Here is a 22620-nt window from a genome sequence, read left to right as displayed (position 1 = left end):
ATTATACTCATTGCTATGGGCAGATATGCATCTTAAAAGGATGTAACAAGTATTACAATTCACAGAGACCATAATTTTTTTAAAGTATTTTTATCACTCTGATGCAGGTTTGAAGACTTCTGCTCTTCAGCTCCATGTTTTAATATCAAGAGCAGCAATACCTACTGGCGAATCTGCACTTAAATTTTCCAGGGCTTATGGTAGATGAATCTGCAAGTTTTGCTCCATGAAAACCTTTGAATCAGTAGTGGTTAAATGTGCTCCTCCAGGTCTATGTGGACTGCATCTCCCACAATCCCTTACTGGTTATTACTGATGCGAGTTGTAGGTCAAAACCATCTGAAAGTGATTACTATTCGCTGCAGTAACTGGTGGTTGTAAGATTCAAGCAGGCCATGCACACCACTTTTGCTATTAAAATTTTAAATGTATTTTGCTTTCTTTCCCCTTTAGTATCATTAGAAAATGTTCTGTTGGATGTAAAAGAACTCCAAAGAGGTCTGGACCTAACAAAACGTGAATACACCATGCATGATCACAATACCATGCTGAAGGAATTCATTCAGAACAATGAAGGGAAGCTAAAGAAGTTACAAGATGATGCAAAAATAGCCCAGGTATTCCCTGCACCTCATCTGTTACCATATTACCACAATGTCTCATTCTTTCAAAGCTGAAAACAATGCTATCCAAATAGGCAGAATATACTGTTTTCCCCCTTAGTGGTCACTATATCAGATTAGGACAGAGGAAACCCAGGTTCAAGATCCCAAATGACTTTACTGGGTAACTTTGAGGATAACCGACTTCACAGAAAGGTGAAGGTGGAATTGAGAACGGAAGAAAACCATGAATGCTTCCTAGGGGAGAAAGGGGATAAAAATGTAGCAAATTAAAAATGCGATGCAAACTATGTCCTTATATAACATATTTGTATCTGGATGTATATCAAGTATGGGCAGTCTGAGAGTTACCAGATTGTGCTACACTGGAAACTTTTATAAGGAAACGCAGCCAACTAGGAGGGAAGATGAGAGTTGGAGGGCCACCAGTTCCCCAGCCCTTTTATGCACAGTAAACCCATTGTAGATAAGCCAGTTCTTCCCCTTTTATCTTCCTTCCTTATAAAAAAAGTCATGCTGAAAAAAAGCCAAGCATTGCCTAGACCAGAGCTTCTTAAGCTTTTGCACTCAGAATCCCTTTTGACCTGAAAAAAAATTATGTGACTACAGTGTTCCCTCACTTATCGCGGGGGTTCTGTTCCAGGAGCTCTCGCGATAAGTGGAAATCTGCGAAATAGGGATGGTCCGGCCACTCAGCGGTGGCCTCCTCCTCTTCACCGCCTCTGCTGCTCCTGGCTTTGTAGGCCCCTTGGGCGCCCTTGGTGGTGCTTCCAGGCTGGTCTGGCAGTGTCATCAAAGGAGCACAAGAGACTTCTGAAGCCAGGAGCAGCACAGGCAGCAAGGAGGAGGAGGCTGCTGCTGAGTGGGTGGAGCCTCCTCCTCGCCACCTTCTTCTCTGAAGAAGGAGCGGGGAGCAACGGAGGTGATGAGGAGGAGCACCTGGCTCCCCTCCCCTGCTCCTCTTCCTCCCCCTCCCCTCCCCCACCACTTGGGGTGGGGGAGAAGAAAAAAAACCTCAATGTGGCAAGTCCGCATAAAGTGAACCGCGAAGTAGCGAGGAAACACTGTATATAGGAATAAAAACCACACATTTACTGATAACAAACCAGCATTTGCAGGGCTTGCTAAGCAGACTGATTTTCCTTTTTATAAAGTATCGCTGAAGCATCTTCTGTAGAGTTTCCTGTAAACACTGCACAACAGATTCATGTATATGTCTCAAACAGCCCCTAGGTGACATTTAGAAAAATACTTTGGAACCCCAGCAGTGAGCTAAGGGGACCCCATATGGAGTCAGGATCCACAGCTTAAGAAGCGGTCGCCTAGACCACTATATTTCCCATTGTGACCAATCTGATGTCTACGGCATTCATGTTTGGAACTAATATTAGAGTCAAAGAATATCAGCGAATCACCCTAACTAAGTGGTTCTCAACCTTTGGGTCCCCAGATATTTTGGTCTTCAACTACCAGAAAACCTAACAACTCATAAACTAGCTGGGATTTCTGGGAGTTGTAATCCAAAGCACCTGAGAACCTACAGGTTGAAAACCTGTATGTATATAGAACTATTATATACATACATACATACATTATCCATGGAAAATTCTTTCATTTTTTTGTCCATCTTTCCCTTTTAGTTCCTGTCTTCCTTTCCTTTCTGTGCCCTATTAATTAGTGCCAAGGTTGTATCTTGTTTGTGAAAAGTCTCTGTCTTCCAGGATGCCTTTGATGATGCTGTGAAATATTTTGGAGAGAATCCCAAGACAACACCTCCATCTGTCTTCTTCCCAGTCTTTGTCCGATTTGTGAAAGCTTACAAGGTAAACAAAAATGTAAATCATATCTCACATTAATCATTTGAATTATGATTGTGCTATTTAGACTCTGTGGCTGTGTCATTTTGTTGTGCACAGCAGGCCAAAAAAGAGAGGGTTGATCGCCAACTCCATGCTCCACAATAACTACAAAGAAAACAATTGGTTGCATTATTTTAATTAAAGTGCCTACAGTGAAGATTTATTCATCCCTCATTCATGAGCAGGTGGCAACTGTCCCAAAAGCATCATTTTTCCCAAAAGCATTTTGTTAGTTGAGAACAGTGGTCGTAGTACTTATGGACTAAGCCAGGACTACTTAAACTTTTTCCACTCATGACCCCTTTCCACTCAAATATTTGTTTGAGCCCAGGTATATAGGTATATAAAATAGCTATAAAAATAAAACATTTGCTGATAATAAATCAACATTTCCTAGGCTTGTTAGACAGATTGTTTTTCCTTGTTGTGGATTACAGCCCAAGCATTTTCTGCAGAGTCCACTGTAAACATGGCATGTTGTTGCTAACAGATTTGTATAAATACGTGATTTTCAGAAATCTTTTACTGGTGCCATTTTTTTCGTGAACCCAACATTGAGCTAAGTAGGTCAAGACCCACAGTTGAAGAAGCAGTGTGCTAAACTGTAATAAAACTAAAATCACTAAAATCCCCTAAAGTCCAAGAGTAGGCAACTTGTATGCTGCTAGATGCTGCTGGACTGTAGTTTCCATCAGCCCTAGTTATCAGCAAGTCAATAGTGAGACTCACAAGTGAGCATTCCTTTTTTATTGACATGCGGATGAGTTATGATTCTGGAAAACTAAAGGGATACTATAGTGACGTCCTTTTATGTCCTTTTAACTCTTCGGGCTTTACCACAATACAACTGGTTGCTATACTAGTGGATATGCTTTTTTCAGTGTTGTGTAAGGAAGTAACTTTGCGTTTCCTTACACAAAATATTTGATTAGCAGTATGTTGGGTACTGGATGGTGCTCAGTCACCACTTCATCCCTGACCACTGACAGAGACGCTCCATGAAAGTGCTTTTCCACTACAGATGGACTGGCTGTATCAGTCCTCTCTGTCCAGCACTTGGAACTCTGCATAAGTGTGTCTGTGAAACATGTTCCACTATCTTCATTCCACCTCTTGGGCTTCTTTTCATCCCAAGGAGGAGAACATTGGTAGCCTGCTCAAATTTTGTGTTTGCTTATTGGATAAAACTAGTGGAAACTCCTATGTATATGACAGAATGAGAGAACTGAAGGTTGGTGCCAGATAGCACACATAGGATTGGATCCACGCAGAATTGATTCTAACAGGTTTTCACAGGCTGCCAGAAGGAAAAGGAACTGGAAATTCAGTTTCCACTAGCCCCATTAGTGTAAACTTTTATGTAGATTAACTGGAAATAAATTGTGGGAAGCATCAGACATATAGTTAATGTGTTGTCCGAGGCTTTCACGGTCTTAATCACTGGGTTGTTGTACGTTTTTCGGACTATATGGCCATATTTTAGAAGTATTCTCTCCTGATGTTTCACCTGCATCCATGGCAGGCATCCTTAGAGGTTGTGACCTCTGAGGATGCCTACCATAGATGCAGGCAAAACTTCAGGAGAGAATACATCTGGAACATGGCCATACAGCCTGAAAAACCTGCAACAACCCATATAGTTAATGACTTATACTACTTTTCTGAAAGAATTCAAATGCGGTGCTATAACAAATGGAGGACTTTGCCCCATTTTTCAGGTGACATATTCATGCTGAATTGGTATTGGTGGGTTTATGATGTGCAGAGTCAGTTTGAAATTAATTTAATTCCATTGGAAGCCATGGCCTGCTCTTATTGTTTTGTATTTTCTTTGAAACTGTGAACAGCAAGCTGAAGAGGAGAATGACCTGAGGAAAAAGCAAGAGCAAGCGTTGATGGAAAAACTTCTTGAACAGGAAGCCTTGATGGAACAACAAGACCAAAAGGTAGCAAAGAGCCAAGTCTTCATAATTAATTTCAGTGATGAATATGTGAAAGTGTTAAACTTATTATTTAGAATGAACAAAATAGCAGTGGTCCAAACACCTGTCCTGGTGATATTTAATGATGCCACATTATTCCGATATTCAAGCTTCTTTTATAAATTCCAGAGTGTTTTGTACTTGTTATTTTCTGGCCCTTCAATCGTGGAACAGCATTTATTATCTTAAAGTCATTTCTCACAATGGTTGGAATTTGTTCTGTTCTAAAGGTGTTTTCCAAGAAGTCTTGAATATTTATCTCAGGCAAGCAGTTTCGTAACTGCAGGAGATGGAGTGCTTGCACATACATTTGCAGTAGCCAAATATGAAGGACATTTTGCCAGGGAAAAAAACATTCTCCTCTATTTTATTTATTTTGTTTGAGCCTCAATTTTCCAGACTTGGTGTAGGAGACCTTCATTCTAATTTCTTCTAGCTACAGAGATAGCCATGTTGACTACAAGGCAAATTTCAAAGCCTATCTTCCAGATATTGTTTTAAAAAATTAGGCCAACTAAAGAGGCCTAAAATTCAGTGTAGTGATTTTTCTAAGCTCAGTTTCTTCATCAGCTTCAGAGGAAGGCAAACACAAACCCTCTCTGAACAAACCTTTCCAAGAAAACCCCATGATAGACTTGCCTTAGCAATGGCTTGGGTTTCTGTTGGGTGTTTGCACCCTCCTATTGTATTCTTGCCACTGCAGATACAAAAAAAATACTACCAGTGTTGCCAGTAAAGAGCCCTGTGTGAGAAGTACTAACTTCATTATTCACAGATATGAAATAAAAGGCTTAAAGTTTTACTTAGTGTACAAAAACATGTAATTTAAAAAAAGCATTTTTCATATGTTATTGTTGTTCATATAAACAATGACCTGCTTAACCTGCCCAGCTATGTCTTCTGAATCTACCCTTGCCACTTAACCATATGGTGAGCCTACTCCCTCCCCATAACCTCCACACTTGACAACAACCACACACCAATGGCTCCTTTCAATTGCTGCCCACCTGTTTTGTGTTTCAAGCTCTCAACTAGTCACCAACCAACCATTTCCAACATTCTGAACACTTTCTCCCCAAAATATCTTAAAATATCCCATGAGTTTTATGATTGCAGTGGTGGCGGTCTGCCTTCAAGTTTTGCCCCAGATATAAGACAAAACCATCACAGGGTTTTCTTGGTAAGATGTGTTCAGAGAGAGTTTGCCTTTGCCTTCCTCTGATACTGAGAATGTGTGAATTGACCAAGGTCATCCAGTAGGTTTCCATGGCCAAATGGGGATTTGAATCCTAGTCTCCCAGAGTCCTAGTCCATCATTCAAACCTCTCTGTCGCACTGGCTCCTCCAAGAGGCTTAGATACGAACTGAGACGACATCACAGAACAGGTTACCTTATATTAATCCACAGAATATATACACAAAATTTATATAGGCAGTAGGTAGGTCTATAGAAGCGACACTTGTCAGGGAGGGGCAGCATCACAGTGGTAGAACCCATGACTGATATAGGAAAGATTCCACATTCACTAACTGCCTTTAGGTAGATCTGGGAAATACTTCTGCTCAATCTCAAAGACATCACTGCTTGTCAATGCAGATAATAGTGAGCTGGATGTACTAATGACTGCAGTCAGTTTAAGGCATTTTCCTCTGTTCCCCACCAAGCTAAGGTTTCTGTAGGAAGAGTAGGAAGAGAAATCCAAGAAACATCCGGTCCAACCCCTTGCCATGCAGGAACACACAATCAAAGCATTCCTGACAGATGTTCATCCAGCCTCTGCCTAAAAACTTCCAGAGAAAGAGATTCCAGTGTGCTCTGAAGTAGCATATTCCTCTGCCAAACAGCTCTTACTCTCAGGATGTTCTTCCCAATGTTTAGGTGGAATCACTTTTCCTTCCATTTGAGTAGATGTACTGCTGTCTAGGGCAGTGTCCCCCAGGTGTTTTGGCCTACAACTCCCAGAAATCCTAGCCAGTTTACCAGTTAGGATTTCTGAGAGTTAAAGGCCAAAACATCTGGGGACCCACAGGTTGAGAACCACTGGTCTAGGGTGACCACATGAAAAGAAGCCAAGGCTCTTGGACCTTCAACAGCTGTTTGGAAGAGGGATTTTCAGCAGATGCTTCATTTACTGACACCTCCTTTTGTATGCAACTCTTAAACGTAGAAGAACCCTATCCTTTTTTTTCCCCACATGGTCACCTTACTGCCTGCTCATTGCGTATCATTATCTGCTAATGACTGACTTTTTCTGCTTCCTTTCAGTCTCCTTCTCATAAAACGAAAAGACAGCAGCAAGAGCTAATTGCAGAGCTCAGGCGGCGGCAAGTCAAAGACAACAGGCATGTGTATGAAGGGAAGGACGGTGCCATTGAAGACATCATCACAGGTAAGCCTTACTATAAAGATGGCTTTTCTGAAGACAGTCCCATGTGTCTGTTTTGAGCTTTCACTTTTAAGATCTCTGTTAAAGCATTACAAATTGCTTGTCAGTGCCAATAATCTGATGTATCAGTCATTAAAGAAAAAACCAATTACCAGATGTTATTTTTTCCCCAAACACCAGATTTAAAGGCCCCATCAGTGGCAGAGTTCTCACTGAGATACCATTTGTTTACCAATTTCTCTTGTAGTTGTCTTTCTTTTCAGCATGCTGCCATGACTAAAGCCGTAGATTGTATCAAGCCTTGTCAAATATGTCTGTGCAAAAGATGCATGCCATATATATTTTCTGAATACGTTTGAACTACATGTAAACTTGCTGGCTTGGTTTTGAAAGTGTGCCTTGTCCTTCAAATGCTACTAACAGTAATTACTGCAGCACTAAATACCTAATAGAGGACATGGTTTGATTTGGATTGCAAAATGGTTTAGAGTTGAATATTCTTCTTGCAACATACTAATACTTGCCCTCTTCGGCAATCCATAATTGAACACAAGTGGGTGACCATGGCTGGGTCAGATTTATAGTAGAGATAACCAGGACATTCCTACCACAAAACAGGTTATGTGTTAAACTGTAATTTTACTGACTTCTATGGCAACAGTAGAGTGGAAGCAATAATTAACAGCGAATTATGATTTTCTTGGACCCTCTGGTGGCACAGCGGTTTAAACTGCTGAGCTGCTGAACTTGCTGACTGAAAGCTTAGTGGTTCGAATCTGGGGAACAGGGTGAGCTCCCGCTGTTAGGCCCAGCTTTTGCCAACCTAGCAGTTTAAAAACATGTAAGTGTGAGTTGAACAATAGGTACTGCATCTGCAGGAACATAAAGGTGCTGCATGCAATAATGCTGGCCGCAAGATCTTCGAGGTGTCTACGGACAATACCGGCTCTTCGGCCTAGAAATGGAGATGAGTGCCACCCTCCAGAGCCAGACTCGACTAGACTTAATGACAAGGGGAAACCTTTATCTTTACTTATGAACCACTTTCTTGGCATTTGGAAGGATTGCACATTTCCCTTCAATTTGATACTCAGTAGTAAGCTTCTGAGTATATAAAGTAATAACAAATGCTACAATTGACACTTTTTTGAAAAGCACACATGAAAATCTCCAGAAAACCCTGTTCAAGCAGGACTAAATTACAATGGTAAGGAAATCTAGTGTGTCTGTTGTTCCTTGGGTGAAACTTCAGCTGGGTTTTTGTAGCAGTTTTGTTTTCTTAAGATCCAGGGACAACCCAACAATGGTGATCAGAGGGGAAGGTCCATGCCAAAGAAAAGAATGCTGACATAAAACCTCCTTAATACTACAGTCATTTAAATATGTTGCGATTACAGAATGCTAATTCTAGGAGTAACCCAGCCTAACAAATCCTCTTGTGGTTAAATGACTGAGGAGTCAACTCTAACCGCTCTGAATAGAGAGCACTAACAATGTACTAAATGCCATAGATCTTTGCTTCTTACTGTATTCTGTCTTGTTTGGCTGTTATTTTCCATGCAGTGCTGAAGACGGTGCCCTTTACCGCTCGAACGGCTAAGCGTGGCTCTCGGTTCTTCTGCGAACCTGTTCTCACAGAGGAATTCCATTACTAAACTATTCCTCTTTCAGACCCGGTGCTCTTAAAAAACAAAAAAGGTTGCTGTAGGTTTTTTTTTAATATTTGTGTATGCACTTGTGTAAGGCCATGTACCTGTTGAATGGTTTTGTGATGTTTGGCATCCTCTTGGAACTGTGTTTACATTGTCATCTCATTGCACGTTCTTGCCTGCCAGTAAACCTTTTGCTCCTTTCCATCGGACATGGGACCGTTCCCACCAGCTTTAGCATTTCAGAGGCACCCTTGGTTTATGTGCTAAGCACCATAGAACAGCAAGTGCTGGAAGCCACAGAGATCAAGAACAGCTGCGCTTCAAGCCAGCCCACCCAATTTGCAAGCGGGTTTTATAGAACATAATGATATATGTGACAACTATCCACTTGGTTTACTCTTGTCATCTCTTCTGGGCTCTTCCATCCTTCTTAGCAAACTGATTTGTGTTGCATGAGTCCTGTTCAGTGAAACCTATCTCCAGAAGTAAATCAAGAATGGATGAAGCCAAACTTTCATAGATGTGGCATTGTGGCATGAGATCTCTAAGAGCATTTCCCGCATTTGACCCCTCTAACCATTGCTTGCATGCTGTGTTTGCCTATTAGACCGGAATAAAACAAATAAGTGAGCCTCGAAACCTCCATTTCCATCCTGACACCTCCACAGTCATACCAGCTTCAGTTCCATGCCAACTTAATTGGAAACCTCCTTAGAGCAATGTCATAGAAAGATGTAACTTTATGCCTTATCTGATCTGTCCTGGTGCGAAAGGGAATGAACAAAACCAGGACCAAGAGAGATCAAAATACTGGAAATGGATTTTGTTTTCTCAACCAGACATTAACAGGGCATTGGAGGTTAGGAAGCTGTGGCCATCCCAAAGTTGTGCAACTTCAACTTCCATTAGCTCCATCAGCATGGTCAATGATAAGAAATTATGGGAGTTGTAGTCTGATAACTTTGGGAGCACCCCCTCCATTGATTTGCATCAGTATTTAATCATTCATTGATTTGCACCAGTATTTAAACAAGCAAACCCAAAATCCAACAGAAGCATGCGAAGCTGCTGCCTCATTCGGCAGCTCTTCAAATATACAGAGCTATACATATACTGGGGAAGTTTGGTTATGTCAAGAAGGAGCCCCTGGAGGCGCAATGGGTGAAACCGTTGTGTTGGCAGGACTACTGACTGAAAGGTTGGCAGTTTGAATTCGGGGAGCGGGGTGAGCTCCCGTCAGCTCCAGCTTCTCATGCGGGTACATGAGAGAAGCCTCCCCAGGATGGTAAAACATCCGGGCATCCCCTGGGCAACCTCATTGCAGACGGCCAATTCTTTCACACCAAAAGTGACTTGCAGTTTCTAAAGTTTCTCCTGACACACACACACACACACACAGAGAACCAAAGAGATACAGTGGGGATATCAGGACTGTCTCTCAAAATTGCCTGGCAATAATAAGTTGTCCAAAGTTCATTGTCATGGAACTGGATCCTTTTACATCACACAATGTAAACTGTTAAATAGCAGTGCATGTTTCTGCATGTATCTCTCAATGTTGTTGTCTTGGATGCAAGACCCAAGGATCGTCAAGGAAGCACATTTCATTTCTGACTGGTGCGGTGTGTACGTTTTAATGGGAATGCTTCAATACGAATGCTGACCATAACCATATCAGTTCCTGTTTGCTCTTTCAAGTGCCGCTGTCATCCTGGAGCCAGTGTTCAAAGCAGCTCGGAGTTTCATGAGTCAGAGTTTAGGGTGGCTGCCTTCTCCTCTCCTGTCCCTTTTTAACCCCTTTCAAGTCTTGGCTTCCCCCCACTCTTGCTTGACTTTGCTAACCCATGTGGGATTTTTTGGTTTTATTTTTTCTTTTTGGACACTGAATTGAGTTGCTCTTCATGTTCCATCCCATTTTAACTTAACCATCATTCTGTGTTTTTTTCCCTTCTGTTTAGCCCTAAAGAAGAATAATATCACTAAATTTCCAAATGTTCACTCGAGGGTAAGGATTTCTTCTAGCACACCGGTGGTGGAGGATACACAGAGCTGGCAAGCATCACTTTTTACTTAGCTTCCTCCTCTCTCTGTATGCCACACAAAAACTGCTGCAAAACACAGTGATTTAAAGGAGTGCTATATGCTGTAAGGGTGCCAGGAGCATTGCTGATGCTTTTTAGGTCTCTCTTCTATATCAATGTGGAATTGGTCAACCTGCAGCTCTGTTCTGCACTGAATAGCAAGAGGGTCAAATCACAAGTCTAGAGATTGGATCACCTCCAGATACTCAGATGGACATTGGTTATAGACCTGTGTATACTGATAGGTTGTAGGTTTGAGCACAACACAGCAGGGGTGTGTGAAGGGAAGGCAAAAAGCACATAAACAGAATTACTCTCCTTTTTTAAAAAGACTGTTCTTACATTTTTAGCAGCCCAACATACAGAAATATAGCCACTGAGACTTTGCCAGGAACAGGAATGAAATGAAAAGTCTGGCCTGGTATATTTTTAAATTTTGAATGTTTTTAAAGACAGAGGCCCCTATCCAGTCTAGAATTACTATACACAAAATGTCAGCTGTGCTACCTAAATGTAGGCCCACTGGTAGCGCAGTGGGTTAAACCACTGAGCTACTGAACTTGCTGACCGAAAGGCCCAGTACCTCAACAAACCTAAGCCTTTCAGTAAATCCTGAATTTGTTGAGGTCTTTAATGAATGAGGAGTAAACTTATAGCTGGAGCCCCCGGTGGCACAGAGGAATAAACTGCTGAGCTGCTGAACTTGCTGACTGGAAGGTCGGTGGTTCAAATCTGTGGAGCGGGGTGAGCTCCCACTTTTAGACCCAGCTTCTGCCAACTTAGCAGTTTGGAAACATGCGAATGTGAGTAGATCAATAGGCACTGCTTCTGGACGAAGGTAATGGTGCTCCATGCATTCATGCTGGCCACGTGATCTTGGAGGCGTCTACGGACAACGCTGGCATCACTCCTCAGAGTTGGACATGACTAGATTTAATCTCAAGGGGAAACCTTTACCTTTACCTTTTACTTAAATGTGGGAACAGACATGTAGGTTTCTACCAGTTGGGAACTGGCACAGCCACATGAGGCATAGTGAAATAACTGAAGGATTTCTGTGTATAGACAGAAAGCTAGCCAAGAACAGAGAAATACTTTTTGAAAAGTAGACATAAAACACAAACATCCTAACTGGTGAGAGTACATCTAGTATGATGACCTTGTTACTTCACAACATTCATTCATTCATTCATCCAATCCATTTCATGTATATTGTTCCTTTCCCTTGCAGTGGGGCCCATGGCAGCTCCCCAAAAGAATCCGCTAAAACTTAATAATTTAAACACAATTAAATAGGTTAACCCTTCATGGTAAATTGGAAATTCCACATTGGTTATTTATTGGGAAAGTGAATTATAGGCTGTTGAAAAGAGGCATCCATGCAACAAGATTAAAAAGATAAAGCACAGAGACTAAGAGAAGCAAAGGATCTCAGAATAAGGAACAAACAAGAAGGGAAAGGACAAAGGCGCTCTGCTGTGGGCCCAGCAAGCAAGGAGTTGCCTCAGGGAAGATAGCTGTATGAGAGGGAGCCAATCTGCTTTAGAACAGTGTTTCTCAGCCTGCGGGTCGGTACTCCTGGGGGGTTGTGAGGAGGTGTCAGAGGGGTTGCCAAAGACCATAAGAAAATACAGTATTTTCTGTTGGTCATGGGGGTTCTGTGTGGGAAGTTTGGCCCAGTTCTATTGTTGGTGGGGTTGAGAATGCTCTTTAATTGTAGGTGAACTGTAAATCCCAGCAACTACAACTCCCAAATGTCAAGGGCTATTTCCCCTAAACTCCGCCAGTGTTCACATTTGGGCATATTGAGTATTTGTGCCAAGTTTGGTCCAGATCTATCATTGTTTGAGTCTACAGTTCTCTCTGGATGTAGGTGAACTACACCTCCAAAACTCAAGATCGGTGCCCACCAAACCCTTCCAGTATTTTCTCTTGGTCATGGGAGTTCTGTGTGCCAAGTTTGGTTCAATTCCATTGTTGGTGGAATTCAGAATGCTCTTTGATTGTAGGTGAACTATAAATCCAAGCAACTATAAATCCCTAATGACAAAATCCCTACAACCCCATCAGTATTCAGATTTCGCTGTATCAGGTATTTGTGCCAAATTTGGTCCAGTGAATGAAAATACATCCAGCAAATCAGATATTTATGGTTCATAACAGTAGCAAAATTACAGTTATGAAGTAGCATCGAAAATAATTTTATGGTTGGGGGTCACCACAACATGAGAAACTGTATTAAGGGGTCGGGGCATTAGGAAGGTTGAGAACCACTGCTTTAGAACTTAGGTCAGATGTTTTCTTTGTCTGTCTTTGGTCAACTGTGGTGGGAATGAACCCAAGCTGCATGGATCCCTCCTCTCACCTGTCAAAGAATGGTAGCCTTCATAGCAGAATCACCTTCACTTTTGGGAAAGTTGAGGGTGATTGACTTTCAAGAGCACAGTCAACAGCACTAGCATCTAACCCTGCTGTCATCTCTTTCATTTCATCCACATAAGTAAGAAACAAACAAATGGAAACTGATCCAAAGATTCATGGAAACACAAGTCTTAGCCCTCCAGGAACAGAACCAAGACTTGGAAATTTATTTTTACTACTATGTGTGCATGTTTGTGGGAGGGGTAATCACAATCCCAAGAATCCAAATTAAAAATAAGCAACCGCTCCGAAATCTGATAACTTTCCAAACATGAATATGTTTGGAAATGCAGTTGTCTTCCTACCCAATCCAATTAAAATACTGTCAAAGTAGAAATGCCATGTGTTGCTTTTGTTTTTACACTTAGTTAGTGGAGACAGTTCAATCTATGCTGGGTGCTCATCTCTTTGGAAATTTGAACAGCCCCTTTTTTCTCTTTCGCTTCAAGCTGCTTTGATTGGCTACCAGCAAGACTCTTTTCCTTATCTAGATCCAAAGGCACGGGCCATTCTGCTTCTGACACTCTCCTGTTTCCTCTGCACAGATCTTAGAAACCAGCCCTACAGACGAGCCGATGCGGTGAGGAGAAGCGTGAGGAGGCGCTTCGACGACCAGGCCTTGCGCGCTCTCAATGGTGCTGAAATCACCATGTGAGCCGGACTGAGGAAACCTGCATTTGTAAAAGTAGGAAGTGTACTTGATCACTTCCTTCCTACGCAAACTCTATTTGTGCTACCATTTTCAATTATGGCCTTGATCACAGTCCATTAACTTATCTTCCGAAGGGCTCCGTAATGACAGAAAGTGCATAGGAAAGACGGGGAAAACATGGGCTCCCCACATAACTGTAGCTACCAAGTGCCTAAATTTCAAGTACCTGCTCAAATTTAATCAAAGCAATAGGACTTTTATTTGATTGGGTATCTTTTTACACCAATAAATTGGTTCAGTGTTTTTAACCAAAATGTAAGATACATATTGTATTTTTTGTCGTTGCATACAATTTAGTAAGTAGCCTTCAGTAGGCTTTCTCGATACCATGACCAGTTGTAAATAGGCAATACTTTGATGTGAGCTGCTGTGGACTTTTCTTTTCTTGTTATTATTATTATTATTATTATTTCAGTACATTCCTGAATGGTTTGAGAAGTTAACTCTGAACTTGAGCTGCACTTATTTTACTCTTCTATATGCATATGTAGGTATATGCATACACAAGGACAAAATAAGCTGTTCAAATAAATTGCGCCCTGTAAGAAAATGTTGTTGTCTTAGTGCGGGGAAAACATCCATGAAACAAACTTTGACATAGATTTGGGTACAGTTTAGAAAAGATAAAGATTACTGGGATAAAAGAAAGGATTGTGTAGTGGGACCTCTATTGTAAATAGGATGTGGTAATGCAAGGCTTATATTAAATACACATTTGCCTACTTTCGGATTCTACCTGGTACAGACTAGGAGGCAGCAAAGGTATTGGTGAAAACTTTGAACATATTGTGGACACAGAATGATGTATGAAACTCCGATTATTGTGTTCTTCATGTAGAGGCAGCTTTTGGGTAACCTTTATTATTTATTAATTAGCACTAAGATATTAACTTCTCAATAATCAGTATTAGAATTCCTGAGGACCGCAAACTGTTCAGTTGTCAGAACAGTGAAAACCTGGTTGGTGCCCAACTTTAAAAAATGGGATGTTTTCCATGCACAACCTTCTGTCTTCAGGCTGCACAGACCAGAGATTCGGAAGCCAGCTGTTTGCACCTCGCGACAACCCAGGTTGGATCAGGATTTAATTGGACTGCAGCTGACTATGGAATTGATCACCGCGTTCCAAACCTAAATTGGAAACCCTTTTATCCCAGTCCACTCAATAATATGAACCAAGACTAAGTACAATGTGGAGTCAGACGTTTAAATATATCTGCACTGTGTTTATTTCGGTCAACATTTGGATTTCAAAGGGAATGCACAAGCCATTGAACGTAATGCAGTGCAGAAGGATGTACTCGTTTGAAAAAAATGATTTTCGCTAATGGAGACTCTTCCAAATCTAAGTGCTTATATTTTCAGCTTAAAGCCAATTGAAGCATCTCAGTCAGGTTTTAATCTCGTATACATTCATATATTTCTATAAGGCAGGGCACCAATTTGTTTTGAAGTCCGAAACTGGAAGTTAAGGGATACCTTGCTTACTACTTACCTTTGCTGATAGCACTGCAACACTATGTTAATTGTAAAATGTCTTGTATAGTATTTAACCACTTACTTCTTTTTTATGTTGTGCTTATGTGAACCACTGGTAAAGGTCCCATATTCCTTTGATAATGTGTAGCTATATGATAATGTTTTTAAATGTACAGATATTTTGCTACAAAATTGGTGCTTTTTTATGGTTTTTACACTTCTCTTTAATTCCTACTCTAGCCTCGGGGTAATATTGTAAATATTGTTTAAAATGCATCAGCCTGAGCTATACAATCTGAATGTTATTTTAACTTATAGTTTTGTTTTTATATTTAACTAAATGGACAGTTTGGGGGCTCAGAAGTTATTACATTGAGGCCTGCTTACCTATTTACAGAAAGTTTATTTTACACAATGACCAATAGCACTCGCAGTTTACAGCAGCGTGCGCCTGACCTGCCAGGGAGAACATGCCACCATTACAACTTTTTTCTTTACTGAAAAACAGATATTTTGACTTGGTTATCCCTATTTATGAACCCTCAATTTGGTAAGATAATTTAACAGCAGTAAAAAAGCTGGCAAAACTCAAAACGTACAAAAATGGTTTCAAATGAACAAGTAGGCTGTAATATTGGCATGTTCTCTTTGATATTTTATCTAGTAATAGACCTGCTTCTTAGCAATATTATAGCTGTTTTATAAAAGCAGTTCATGTTACTTTTCTGATCTGTTCATGGCATATGATTGAATAAACTATTTACACTACTACAAATGATTTAAGTTGTTTTTTGGATGTCGAATTTGTTCCAGCAACCTAAGTAAACGAGTATGATTAACTGTGGCTATCTCCATGCTGAGAGAATCAAACCTGTGCTATGTCATTAAAACAGTGGTTCTCAACCTGTGGCCCCCCAGGTGTTTTGACTGCAATTCCCAGAAATCCCAGTCAGCTTACCAGCTGTTAGGATTTCTGGGAGTTGAAGGCCAAAACATCTGGGGACCCACAGGTTGAGAATGACTGCATTAAGACAGTAAAGATGCATGCTTCTTTATAGAAGCCGGAGAGTTCATTCACTCCCATATCATATGATGGCCTCCTCCCCTTTCTAGTTCAGCCATATCCAAAGAATGCAGAACACTTTTTAAAAATGGGCATTCTTTTTGAGACACCACTTTCCATGGGATCGTTCTTCTGAAGCCCCTACACTAAAGGAGACAGTCATCCTTTCCTTTTTGAGGCACCTCTTTCCATGGGATCATTCCTTTCTCTGAAGCCTTTTACGCTAAAGGAGACAGGGACGCCTTTTAAAACATTCCTTTTAATGAAGCCCATCCCATCTTTAAACCACTAATGGGAACAGGAGCGTTAGAAGACCACCCACACTGAAATGTGACAAAGTAATTGGACAAATCCACCACTTCATCACAAGGAAAAAATGCCCATTTTGAAGTGTTTCTATATGCAGGGAAAGAATTGGAGTTGATTTATGCCTGTCTTTGACATTTTCCCATTTCTGTATGCTGCAGAGATGGGAGATCCACAAGCAAACAGTGTATAGAAGCAGGTAGAAAGAGGAAAACTTCCATATGAGATCCCATGTTCCTGCCAGCCAGACATGAAGACTATGGTTTCCTACCAAAAGCATTGCATAAATTGGTATAAAACTGATAAAAATAGAAGGAGCACAAGTGGCTAAATATCTTTTGACCAAAATCAGTCTGTAGTCTCAATTCTTCCTCTGTGTATGAGGCAGGACATTGCGGACAAGCATACAGATGTGGAGTTATCTGTTCTGCTCCACAGTTGCACAAGATGGAAGATTCTTTTAGGTAGTGCCATGAAGATGCTGTCTCCTCTGCTTCCAGGGTCAGTAATTTAGGGAGGGTGAATGACAGGCATCCAGCTATGTCCCTACAGCCAGAAATTACATGGTATCATCTACCAGATCTCCCAAAGGGCCACTACATCTCACTACTTGACCATCCTTAATGGCAGGATGAAGAAGTAAGCAGATATGAGTTCCACAGGAAGGAATGTGATGCACAAAGATAGCAGGTACCTCCTTCCGCAATAGCCACTGATGGACATACGCAGGTGCAATTTAACAATGTTTATTTCATATTCCATCCTTCTCCTGCATGGGACCTTGTGTCTTTTTCTTGTCACCAATAGAATTGATCATCTTAGTTTTCTCTCTTGCTTGAGATGCATGTGCTCTCTTCTCTATTCTGCTATTAAGATGATTTCGAATGCTGGAAGAAACAGAAGCTGGTGCTAAGCTGTTTGGGTACATACAACACCAGGAGAAATTTACCAGAGGCTGCGTGGTATTTCCCCAATATGTCAACCTCCCCTTCATAACCTATTCTTAAGAAGATCCCTCTTGGGCTTCTATCTTCCTTTTAAAGCTACTTGAGTACTCTAACCTCACTTTTGTTCATATTTGGACAATGCACCAGAATAGGATTACAAGTCAAATTGTGTATGCTTGAAGACAAGAGGAAATTTTAACTTAATTCACAATTGTGGCTGTTTGTGCATGTGAAAAAGGCCTCTGCAAGTTAAGCAAAAAACTTCAGCTTTTCCTCAAGTTATACCAAGTAACCTGCAGGTCAAAAATCTGGAGAAATATAAAGAATCATTTTAATGTGATATTTATAGCATTTTATTTTTAATGAAAAAATAAAGACAATGCTTTCAGAAGTAATATTTACTTAGAAACATGTTTCTTCATGTAAATTATGCAAGGCAATAAGAAAATATTTCACATAAATATTCCTGCATGGGAGAAGGGACCAAATATTATATTAAAAATTCCAGTTTTTCTAGCATTGATATTTGCCCAGTGCTATCTCAACATATAATTGAGTGTGAAACATGTTGAGTAAGTACTGTAACTAGGTTCAGGTACTGGCATGTAATCTGAATTTAAGTTTCTCCACACAAAAAGCCAAACTGGAGTGTCTGTTTTTTGTTTTGTACCCAGATTCTCAAAATAGTGAGACATCTTGGGTTCCATTTTCCAAACTGTTGAGACTATTGCCACAAAATTCTGGAAAAGTTTATCTTACACTTGGGTGTCTCTGGAAATGTCCTGATGTTTGCTTGTAGCTATATTGGATAAAATCCAGAGATCAGGAATATTATTTTGTGACCCTTATACTGTGTATACTTTTTTGTTGATGCAAGATAGCAGACCCACTTGTTGGATGGATTGTAACTGATTTCCACTCTTGTCCCTCATCTCCCACATTATCCCAGAGGGGGCTGCAATCAGGACAAGAGGCTGAAAAAAACCCCACCTTGAACCTATATCTCCATTAGGAGCATCCCAAGATCTGAGTTCCACTCATGGGGACAAACTGATCGACAGAGATGATCTAATGAGCGGCCTCATCACACCTGAGCATTTCTTCACTTCAATCCACTTTAAATGCTGTGACTGCCTCCTGCAGAATTCTGGGACTTGTAGTTTAGGGAGGGCCAGGGCGTCCCTGGATGAGCAGTTTCAAGGCCCCTCCGTAAACTGCCAACTCTAGAATTCTGCAGGAGGCAGTCACAGCATTTAAAGTGGATTGAAGTGAAGAAATGCTCAGGTGTGATGAGGCCCTAAATCAGCTGACTAAATGGTAATGTACAGTTTGCATTTCTTAATATGCATAGTTAGCTAATAACTATGACTGCATTTAAGCAGTCATACTGCTACCAAAACAGGATGAAAGTATTTCACATTAGTACAGTGGCTGACCTTGAATGCCTTCTTTCGTTCTTTTTACTGTAATCTAAATGACTGAAGCCTTTGACCACGGAATTGAACTTCTATGTATACTCTTCAACTAACAAGCGGAAAGCACATGAAATTGATATGTGTTACCTGTACAGAGCATTTTCAAAAGCAGAAAAAATACTAGTACACACTAGAAGACAAGGTTTAATAAGTGATAAAAATGTACAAAAATATTCAAATCAGAAAGATTTTAAGAGTCTGTAACCACAGTAGTCAATACTCCTGAATGTATAGGGCAGAGAATACTCATCAAATCAAATCAAATCTGGCAGAAGCTACTTAGTATAAAGGAGGGGGAAGACAATAAAAGGAAGACCAGGTCTTGAACAGTAGGTCACTAAGTTTCAGAAGAAAAGCATTACATCTACACTGATTTTCTAAACAAAGTATTGCAACTGCTTTTCAAAATTTGGTGGTACATTCTTCGGAAGGTCCTTAAGGCAACATATTGCAATTGATTTACAGTCTGATTTTTCAATTTTCTGTAACACTGGGTTAATTCTAAAACAATGCAAATTTTGCTTTGTTTGTTTTATATATACCCGATTTCTCTCTCTCTAATATAATGGTATCTATGTTATTATGCCAGCACATCTTAGTGCCTTTAAAGTTAAGGGCCTATTAGGATCTCCACCAATCACCTATTTTTCACAAATTTAAAACCTGACACTAGAGATTCACTTCAGGATGAAACTCATACATTTCAACCCGAAGTCAAAAATCAATCGAAATCACCAAAGACATCGGTTTGGCCAGTAAGGTAATGCATAGAAACCCACCATTGGGTTTTGGACTACCACGGATCAGGAAAAGCATTTGCCCCCCTTCTCTTCCTGTTCCTTTATTTGCAAAGAAAAAAAGTACTGTAAAATAACGAACAAAAGTGAAGCTACAAGCGAACTACAGAGCATCTTTCCAAAGGGAACAACACCCTTGGGGCATCTTTTCCCTGCCCTTTAGACCTTATTTGACAAGGAACCCAAATGTAGGCCTTTTTAGCAAAGCTGTTATATAGACAAAAGAGGCCTGAAAGGATTACGTATTTTTCCAAGCCGTTATTGAAAGGGCTCAAAAATAAATTTTTCTTGCTCATCCAAGTGTGCTCTCTGATGCATGGGATATATACAGACTGCCTAGCTCATCCAAGCAGAGACTTCAGAATGTTTGCCGTCTTCCTGATTTCGCTGCCAGGCACACAATGATATTGGAGATACTTAGTTACGCAGTACAACCAAAAAGCCATTGTTTTACCAATGGAACTCAGAACACTGGGAATCCATTTCCTGAAATTAGCCATTTATATTTTTATTAGATCACACTGTAAACATATTTGGTATAAATATTTCTTATTGATCTTCATCCAGTTGTTCCAAGAGGGTCCTCCTTTGCTTTTCTAGTTCACCTTCACTTAATTCACTACCCGAAGTATCCCAATTACCCTGAAAAAGCATAAGGAAAAGTAACTGGTACAGCATTTCACATAACTAGCCATTCGGTTAATTATTCCACACACATTTAGAGCTACATGGTCTTTCAAAAAGATGGACATGATTGGAAAGGGCTGTATCTCTGCAATCAGGAATCAACCACAAAGAAAACTCTCAACCCGTAGAAAGGGTGAGGCAAAGTCTCAAAGGATTGCCGCTAGATGCTTCTCCCACAAACACTCTTAGCTTCAGTCATTCACAAGATCACAACCCCTTAACATAAGGTCTAATGGGATTTTCTCCATTTGCAGAGTTATCTTTTAGATTTGTTTCTAGCTCACAATGGTTATAGCAAAACGTTGATAACTTTTTGTGTAGTTGTAACATGCTGCCATCATGAAATGCTTGGAAACTGGGTCCATTTGAAACACCCCGTATAATTTGTCCTTAATTCGACATTTCAAAGGAGAAAAATGGTCCTCAGCCTACTTCAATCCCCAAACAACCTACAACTACCCAGTAGAACACAAGACTATGCTGGGAAGGAGGTACTTGGGCAAGTTCTTCCAAAGTCCTGTCCTAACCACTAAGAAGCCCTACTTTTGGAGGAGACACTTTTTGATAGGAAGAGAATGGACAGGGCTGAGCCTGTTCCCCACATCCTATTCTGATCACAACTGCACTGCCAAACAGTTGATAGTGCTCAACTCTCCAGTGAGAGGTTAACCACCAGCAGACAAGAGATATAATTCCTTGCAGAGGGGGAATATGCAACCCAAGAGTTGCCCATATGTGGGCTAAAACAGGCAATTGTAGCCAGAGACCAAAGAGAGACAGGTGCGCCTGAAAAGACTTTCCCTGTACATAATCAGCTAAGCCATCACTACTTTAGATAGTAAACCACCAAAACAAAACAAAACAAAACAAGGGAACTTACAGAATCTTTGCCTGGTCGCTTTTTTGGAGGCGATTTATGCTTAGATTCAGATCTTTGTCTACTTCTTTCCTTTTCATTCTCTCGTTCTTTTTTCTCTCTTTCTCGATCCACATCTGATTCTGGGGAATCCTGTGTGCCAGGAGAAGAAAGCAGTATAACCCAAAGTGCACAGAACTAGGCTGATGTTTGTGAACCAATAGCCAGCAGGAAATCCACTACCACTAAAGAGTTATTGGGATTTGTGCCAGTCAATTAGGTTCTAAAGTGAGAGTCAGAGGGCATGCAAATGGCCTTATTTGAACACAACCCATCGAGGGAATTACTATGGACTTGAAGCATGTCTCAGTGCTCTCCCTCTTCCTCGAAATCTTTTTAATGTGAGATGTCAGAGACTGAACCTGGAAGTTAATTTATTTTCTAGCATGCATTCTGGCTTCCCCACTTTCTCCAGAAGCATTATGAAAATTACACCTTCAAATGTAGGACACTTCCAATCTTTCTTTATTGAATGTGTGCCCTGCCTTTCTCCTGGGATGGGACCGGATGGTTTACTGGGCAAATTGAAATCTATAGGCACTCTGGATAAAAACCACAGTACAAGTTCATCTTGCGTTAAATGAGCAAAGTAAAGCCACGGAAAAGTGACATCTAACCTACATAGAATGAATTTGATAATCAAATGCACACACATTGCACAGAACCCAGATTTTCATTAACAAACCAACCTTTAGTGTTTAAACTTTTTAAGAATAAGGGACCAAAAGATTTCCAACTACAGGGACTCTCAGACTACAATTCTGCCTTAACGGCAATCTGTGAAATCTTGGGACTTAATCATTTGGTGAAAAGGAACATAGAGTTCTCTAGCTGAGAATCCCAAGTCCCCCTCCTCTAAATAACAAATCCCAGGAATCTATAGGATGGAGCCATGGCAGTTAGAGAGGAATTCTAATTTAGTGTGAAAGGATCCTCCATTCAACAGCTCTGTGTCTATAGGTAGCCCAAATCAATTCTTTTCTTTCCAAACAAGGTAATTAGTTGGAGGTCTTTCTTTCATACCTCAAAGTCTATGGTTCACTATAACCAAGCCTGCTCCTCACAGGTAAGTGTCTCAAATTGATTCATGTCCAGAATTAAACCAAAAACCAAGAAATACTCACAGACTTGTGTCGTCTCTTTTTGCTCTTCTTTTTGTGTTTCTTTGACTTCTTGTAGCTTCTCTCTATTAATTTATTACAGAAAAGCAAATTAAGTCTCTGTAAATTCGCC

General features: G+C 40.6%; 2 protein-coding genes across 14 annotated transcripts in view; one reads left to right on the top strand and one right to left on the bottom strand.

Annotated features, from left to right (window-relative positions):
• The window catches only part of FMNL2 (formin like 2), a 238118-nt gene extending 222147 nt beyond the window's left edge, over nt 1-15971 (top strand). For 4 of the 13 annotated variants that reach the window (XM_060776951.2, XM_060776987.2, XM_060777029.2 and 1 more), the window contains 5 exons: nt 454-617; nt 2345-2446; nt 4330-4428; nt 6731-6854; nt 13551-15971. In XM_060776951.2, the coding sequence (XP_060632934.1) occupies nt 454-617; nt 2345-2446; nt 4330-4428; nt 6731-6854; nt 13551-13660 (599 nt within the window). In that variant the 3' untranslated portion in view covers nt 13661-15971. Of the gene's footprint in view, nt 1-453; nt 618-2344; nt 2447-4329; nt 4429-6730; nt 6855-8414; nt 8556-10461; nt 10556-13550 lie in introns of all 13 variants that reach the window. The other 9 variants (XM_060776960.2, XM_060777005.2, XM_060777038.2 and 6 more) reach the window with 4 other exon arrangements.
• Nucleotides 15972-19115: 3144 nt separating this feature from the next.
• PRPF40A (pre-mRNA processing factor 40 homolog A) overlaps nt 19116-22620 on the bottom strand; it is a 31541-nt gene continuing 28036 nt past the window's right edge. Inside the window, exons 24-26 of the mRNA XM_060777069.2 lie at nt 22512-22573; nt 21352-21480; nt 19116-20426 (exon numbers count right to left, since the gene is read on the bottom strand). Coding sequence (XP_060633052.2) covers nt 20334-20426; nt 21352-21480; nt 22512-22573 — 284 coding nt within the window. The 3' untranslated portion in view covers nt 19116-20333. The remainder of the gene's footprint in view (nt 20427-21351; nt 21481-22511; nt 22574-22620) is intronic.

This window comes from Anolis sagrei, chromosome 1 (assembly GCF_037176765.1).
Source record: "Anolis sagrei isolate rAnoSag1 chromosome 1, rAnoSag1.mat, whole genome shotgun sequence".
Lineage (NCBI taxonomy): Eukaryota > Metazoa > Chordata > Lepidosauria > Squamata > Dactyloidae > Anolis > Anolis sagrei.
The sequence above is the reverse complement of the archived record's forward strand: the minus strand, read 5'-3'. Positions and strand labels throughout refer to the sequence as shown.